The sequence below is a fragment of the Pelobates fuscus genome, chromosome 8, assembly GCF_036172605.1.
Source record: "Pelobates fuscus isolate aPelFus1 chromosome 8, aPelFus1.pri, whole genome shotgun sequence".
Taxonomy (NCBI): domain Eukaryota; kingdom Metazoa; phylum Chordata; class Amphibia; order Anura; family Pelobatidae; genus Pelobates; species Pelobates fuscus.
Genome location: NC_086324.1, coordinates 80409042 through 80416490, shown reverse-complemented (window position 1 = coordinate 80416490; position 7449 = coordinate 80409042). Strand labels below are relative to the sequence as shown.

Here is a 7449-nt window from a genome sequence, read left to right as displayed (position 1 = left end):
TAGACCACATGCTAGATTGAAAACTAGAGATACTAGAATTAAGGAGAATGAGGACCATAATGAATCAAGTTTTGGAATCCATACACATAATACCTTTTCCCTACTAGAACTTGACTCTGAACAAAACAACCAAGGAGAGATGAAGACCATAACATCAGAATAAGTTAAACAAGTGCTGGAAGTATTATAAGAAAGAATAGAGTAGAACACACAGTAAATAACACCACCAACAATAGAGTACTTTAAAGTACTTTTTCATGAGGAGAAAAAAAAAGGCACTCACATCATGCTAATATTAAAACAAAAGGAAATGATTGAAGATTAGGAGGCTTGGAGGATGCAGAGAAGGAACCAGGAAAGAACACAGACAAAAGAACATAAAACTAGTTGTGATATTAAACCTTACAACTATGGAACTGGTTAATAAACACGTTTTGAGGCTTAGCAAATGACTTATGGATGCCAGGCTGTGCATACCAGATAATACAACCAATGAAGATGACTACAAACTCAGCAATTTAGCTCATGCCAACATCACTTGGTTTCCTCACAAAAGGAAACATTTGAAGAATTAGCCATGAGAGATATCAATAGGATAAAAATGGACTCAAGATGGAACCAAGGAAAACTAAGTAACAGTGAAAAGCGTGCCATAAAATAACTGATGGAGAATGAGAAGATTATAATAAAATCAACATTAATATTTTCATAATGACATAAGATTATGAAGTCTAAGAAGCCTACCGCCAATTAGGAGACACATTTACATACCTAATACTGTAGGAACATAAGCAAAAGACAATTCGAAAATAGTTAAATGCCCTATTAACAAAGGAATTAGGATAAGGAATTCTCACACAAAAGGAATATGATTTCCTGAATATCTTCTATCTAAGAAGACCAGTATTCTATTTTCTTCCTAAAATCCACAAACACCTAACCTCACCCCCCCAAAAAGATCAATTGTTTTGAGAATATATTCTATAACATCAGATCTTTCACAATATGTGGATTTCTTATCACAAACATATGTAAGTAAAGTTAAGTCACATATAAAAAAATTATATCGACATCTCAAGACTCTTAGAGAACCAGACTTGGCAAGAGGGCCAATACTTAGTAGCCAGTCTCTGTATACTATTATCAGCCCCCAGAGAGATTGCAAAGTGCTACAATCTGCCTTATGTAAGGAGGGAGACCTAGACAAAACATGTAACGGTTACATCATGGATTGCATTATGTTTATATTAAAGATCAATTATTTCTGGTTTGATTACAAAAGTCTTTTTGCAACAACAGGGCACTGCTATGGCTACAAAATGTATCATGAGCTTCCACTATTTCTTCATGGGGATTTAGGGGGATTAGTATTTGTGGAATAATCATAAAGAATAGGTTTATGAAACACTCAGTATCTGCACATTTCAGTGCACATCACAACACAGATCCAGCCATACTGAAATTTAGTGCAATATGCATCAATAAGGAGAACTGGAGCGGAGAAAACCCAAATAGGACATTTGGACAATTAGACATTATTATGTTATTATTATTTTATTATATATATAGCGCCATCAGATGTACATGTGATGGATCTTCCAATTAGGTACTTTAACCCCAGCAAATATATTCACTCACCTCTGAAATTTTATCTCCTATATACTACACTATATAATTTAATCTCACACTCATTTTATATATGTGGGACATCTTATAAGGAACAGCTTCCGGATGCACAGAACTACACTATATCCTTAGACATCAATCATACTGTCCAAACACTGAAGTGGGAGTTGAATTTTAGCTCCTGAAAAGTGTAAGTGCACATCGTATTCCTTATTTATCACTGGAAAAAAAAGAGACTTACTACACTATCTACCTTTGCTCTGTCTAATTTTGCCATTCCATAAACCCTCTAAGGACATTTAAGACTCTCCACCTACTCTCATGTTTTAGCTGACGTTTGTTCAACTGGATAAGGGAGACTTGGTTGTTGAGCTGCCAATTGGACTATATCAATAACTCTCCAAGTACTGAATTCCTTTACTAGGAGCCATTATGATAACATAGGCTCATTCTTTTTCATTCTTCTATTTTATTGTAGTTTCTATTTTTATTGTAGATTTATTTTTTCTCTTTTCCTCTTTTTGACCTTTTTTTTATGTCCTTAATGTTTGATATCAGAAGTGACAAGCTCTCCCTTCTTTCTATTTGTTATATGTTTCTATAAATGATTTGGTTAGTTTTTTAATCTGACCATACACTGCACAAGCCTACCACAACGTCAATGTACCCCATCTTTGGCAGGTATTACTCTAACAGCCTAATGTCTGCTCTTATGAGATTAACCCACTTACTTGGGGAAAAAAATCTTTCAACATTGAAGTTGCTGTTTAGTGGACAGGTGAGTGCGCTGGATCTTGTGTATTGTATAATTTGACCCCCAGCAGCACCCCCATTTATGCATGTTCAGGTGAGTGCAGCCAAACCTCCCTTGTTTCATATATATATGTATATATTTACACACACACACACACACACACTTATTTTGGGAAAAAATTCCACCTGGAGTTCTCTGCAATACAAGGCTAAATAGGGCCCTGGGTTAAGGCACCTGTGACAGGGAGGGTGCAAAGCCAAGGAGTTGGCTAGACTCCTATATATATATGTATATATATATATAACCAGGGGGCTGGCTGCACTCACCTGAACATGCATAGGATGCTGCTGGGAGCCAATTTATACAATAAAAAAGAAAATCCAGCGCACTCCCTTATCCACTAAACAGCAACTTCGGTGCTGACAGATTTTGTTAGTATTAAAAACACCTAATCTAGGCAAAAAATAATGGGGGTTTAGTCACATTATATGATTATACACTGCACAAACCTGCCACAACGTCAATGAACTCCAATGAATTGTTTTACCCAAGTAAGTAACTCATGAAGCAGACATTAGGCTGTTAGAGTAGGACCTGCCAAAGATGCGGTACATTGACGTTGCGGCAGGCTTGTGCAGTGCCGAAGTTCCCATATTTTGGAAATGCCGAACTGAGTTGCCGAGTGGGCCAAATTTTGAAAGTGCCAAAGTGCTTCAGATTTCTGAAAAGTGGCAAAGCAGAAGAGGGAGGGAAAATTAAGGGAATGATGACAAGAATCTACCCCTAACCCTACCCCTAACCTAACCCCAAACCTAACTCCTAACCTAGCTCCTAACCTAACCCTTAACTCTACCCCTAACCCTACCCCTAACCCTAAGGGTAGGGGTACAGTTAGGGGTAGGATTAGGGGTAGGTTAGGGTTAAGGTTAGGGGTTGGGGTAGGATTAGGGTTGGGGTCAGGTTAGGGGTAGGGTTAGGGTTAACCTAGTAGGGGTAGAGTTAGGGGTAGGGGTAGGGAATTGCCGAACCAAACCGAAGCGCCATACTGCCGAATTGCCAAAGTCCCGAATTTTGGAAGTTCTGAACCGAACCGATGTGACGAAGTCCTGAATTGCAGAATTCACGAATTTCGGAAGTGCAGAACCAAATTTTTTGCCCATGCACATCCCTAGTCATTCTTTCCTTACTGTCATAAAAGTTAATTATGAGAATGTTTTATGGTACATGCCTAGAATTTCATAAATAGAGAAGTTTACAAACATAGAAACTCTTGTCATAGTTCCAAAACAGGAGCCATTGTCTCTGAATCAGCCACTACTAGTACAGCTGTCTAAAATGGTACTAATGCCAAATATAACGTCAAGTTGACTAAACATTTAATGAAACTGACAGTCTGGTGATTGAAAAAAGAACAAAGTAAATCCTTCTTACAAAACACAAACAGACTATTCTTTGTTATTTTTTTTCTGCAGATACAGCATAGAAGCTAGCGCATAAAAGGCTTGCTTACTAGCCACAGATCTGAGGAGCTGGTCTCAGCATTCACCGCAAGAATGGGAAAGGTAACACGCTGTGAAGACCTAAGATAATAAATAATACATCCAATAGCATGTACAGACATGCAAAACAAATTATTCCAGTGGCTTTATATGGATATTGCAATACACATAGCGTTCCTAGATATGTCTGGACATTACCAGGTTCTTATTAGAGTCTTGCATTCTTTTCAACATAATGCCATGATAATATAGCAGTTTATTCACTACAGTGGGACTTGTCAAGAATTAAATTTACACTTTGGGTAGTAAACCCCATAGTACCTTCTGGTCTCTTAAGAGAAATATCAAGGGCAGGGTAAGCACAAATTAAAAAAAAATGCAACAAATTACAATATATTTTAATATTACAATAGTCGTAGTAAAAAAGGAAAAAAAAGAAAGATAAAGCCACTACATAGAAGTAATATTACATAATTCAGATTTATATTATTATATTAAATAATAATATTAAAATGTAAAACAAGCACAACATATATAAACATTTGAAAAATGTAAAATAAATAGAGATATGGTAATATAGAAATATCATTCAATTTGAACAATAGTTAATGTATCAAACTGATCCACGAAAAGCATATTTAATATTTACTTTCTAAGCAATATTTATATAGGGTAGTTGATGCATGGAATAGCCTTCTAGCTGAAGTGGTAGAGCTTAACATAGTGAAGGAGTTTAAGCATGGGTGGGATAGGCATAAGGCTATCCTAGCTATAAGGTAAGGCTAGGGACTAATGAGAGTATTTAGAAAATTGGGCAGACTAGATGGGCCAAATGGTTCTGCTGTCACATATTATGTTTCTATGTTTCTATATCTGGCATGCTCTCAAATTGATCTTAAACTAACTTTTGTTTCAATTGCAGATCATTTTCTACGAGGACAGAAAGTTCCAGGGTCGTTCCTACGAGTGCAGCAATGATAATCCAGATCTGCAGTCTCACTTCAATACCTGTAACTCTGTCCGTGTAGAGAATGGCTGCTGGATGCTCTACGAGCGCCCCAATTATACGGGGAACCAGTACTTCCTAAAGAGAGGGGAGTATCCAGATTACCAGCAATGGCAAGGTCTCAATGACTCCATCAGGTCATGTCGCTTGATTCCAGAAGTGAGTGATATGTTTTTTTATGTAACAGTCATTGTATTATTATACTTATATATAAAATGGAACATACACAGTTTGCATGCTTCTAATCATTCTTTATGAATAACCTATCCATAGCATATAATACTTAGTCAATTAAGTGCTACATGTCTATGTACCATTCTTTTTGATGACTTACCCTAAGCTTCATCATCCTTCAAGATGACCATTACTAGTAAGTATATAATGCCAACATATTCTACAACATTTCACAATTACAGAAAGTAGATATCTGACATACAGAGAAAAGAGGTGACGAAGGCCCTGGTCAAAAAACTTACAATCTATGAGGATTTACTGTTAGGTGCCTTGCCCAGGAACACTTACTGGCAAGGTGGTCTGACCAGAATTTGAGTGTGGATTTCCTGGTTCAAAGGCAGTGACGTTACCTATAACCAGGTGATATAAGATGTAAGATTTGTTGCAAAACATGTCTACAGGGTTAATCACTAAGCTCTGAATGTTCATGAATGAAATATGAATGGAAATACTGAAGCAAAACTAGTTGATCTGGAATAATTCCCCAGCTAAGTCATAGTTGCAACTTGACTATTTTTGACTCTGCTTTGCCATTCAAATATAATTTGCAAAACTTCTGAATTTAGTGAATAAGCTTGTCTAGATACTAACTGCTCATTCTGGGCCAGTCACATGCCAGGTCCGTCATGATAAAGTGATATTTGCCTGACTAGGTCCAGAAGGGGCTAAATATTAATCATAGGGAATTGGGTGCGTAGTTTCATTTATGGTTGGTGGTTTTGTACAATTATAATTTTGGTATTTTCAAAAGTAGTAAACCATTAATCTTCTTTACATTCACAGATAATTAGTGAGCCAATAAAACAATTAATTAAGTTAAATAATATGGGGAATATTAATAATTATAATTAATGTATTGCATTTTAATATATATATATATATATGTATATATATAAATATATATATATATTTAAAAAAAATATATACATATATATTTAACAGTCACTATATAAAGATAGCACTCCAGGGACTTAGAAATGTGGTGAAAAAAACTTAGCTTTTAATCAGCATCTGCCACAGAGGATCAATGTTTCAGTTCTTCTTCAGTTCAGTGCCCACTTTCCTTTACGAATATTTCAAGAAAGATAAATATACAGTCACACAAACACACACAGATATATATGAGTGGGAACATATGTATAAAACAAATGTGTCTGAGAATTTTATTAATTATGCAAGTTAATAACTGATCTAAGAGGGTAGCAAGTAAGTATTTGAAATATATTGATAAATTCAGAGGCAAAAATCATCATCAGTAGACTTAAGGGCACCTAATTTTGATTCTTATATGACATTAAAATCAATGTATTGTGTTAGGTTTGTATAAATTACATTCGGTTTTGGAATTCATTTTCTTTCTTTCTTGTTTTCACAGCATCTGGGATCAAGTGCCCATAAAATAAAGGTTTATGAACGAGATGACTTCAAAGGAGAAATGATGGAGTTTTTGGAAGATTGCCCTAATGTTTACGATCGTTTCTGCTCCCATGATATTCATTCTTGTAACGTACTTGATGGTCACTGGATCTTCTATGAGCTTCCAAACTACAGGGGGAAGCAGTACCTCTTGAGACCTGGGGAATACAGAAGATTCACTGACTGGGGCTCCCTGACCACCAAGGTTGGCTCCTTCAGACGTGTCCTGGAACCTTATTAACAATTTCTGTGTTAATAAAAGCACTGGAAACATACTGATGTGTTTCTTTTCATTTTAATAAACAAAAATTAACTATAAAAAAGTAAAAAAATAAATCTACCATTACTAACATGTTGTGTTGACTTGAGAAATGACTTGCAAAATGTATGACAAAACAGGAATGGCTCAACTGGAGAATTTTCTAATGTATTTTAACCTAAATTTGTATTTTGCCAACTAACTGCAATTTGCAATTTTGTAAGTAGATCTCTAGATAAAAATATATATAATTGATAATAAAAAACTAGGGTCATAAAAAAAATATAGGGTTCTGAAACCATAATTAAATCTTTAACATTTCACTGGCATGACATCATAATGACACCCATAATACATATTTTCTTCTGGTTGTTGCAATAGTTCATTTCATGGTAACTAATATAAGACTTGCAAAATATAATCACTCAGAAAACTTAACTGAGGTCTGACAATATTAACTTCAGCCATTAAATGACTTGTGAACAGAGTTTGAAAATCCTCAGCATTGTTACTTGTGGTTCAAGTTAAATTATTATTAGGAAATTATTTTTCTCTCATTTGATTGAAAGCCACACATTTATTCGTATTGTATATCATTTGTAGATTGATGCCATAGTAGAATAATGTACTATGAATGATGACGTACACATTAAAT

General features: G+C 35.3%; 1 protein-coding gene across 1 annotated transcript; it reads left to right on the top strand.

Annotated features, from left to right (window-relative positions):
* The first annotated feature begins 3905 nt into the window (after positions 1 to 3905).
* On the top strand, positions 3906 to 6810 carry LOC134570807 (gamma-crystallin M1-1-like). Its single transcript, XM_063428786.1, has 3 exons — positions 3906 to 3942; positions 4802 to 5044; positions 6495 to 6810. The coding sequence occupies exons 1-3, from the start codon at positions 3934 to 3936 to the stop codon at positions 6774 to 6776; spliced, it is 534 nt and encodes a 177-aa protein (XP_063284856.1). The 5' UTR covers positions 3906 to 3933; the 3' UTR covers positions 6777 to 6810.
* Positions 6811 to 7449: the final 639 nt, after the last annotated feature.

Coding starts and splice junctions, on each gene's coding strand:
- LOC134570807 (XM_063428786.1), top strand. Junction 5,045..6,494: donor CATGTCGCTTGATTCCAGAA/GTGAGTGATATG, acceptor TTGTTTTCACAG/CATCTGGGATCAAGTGCCCA.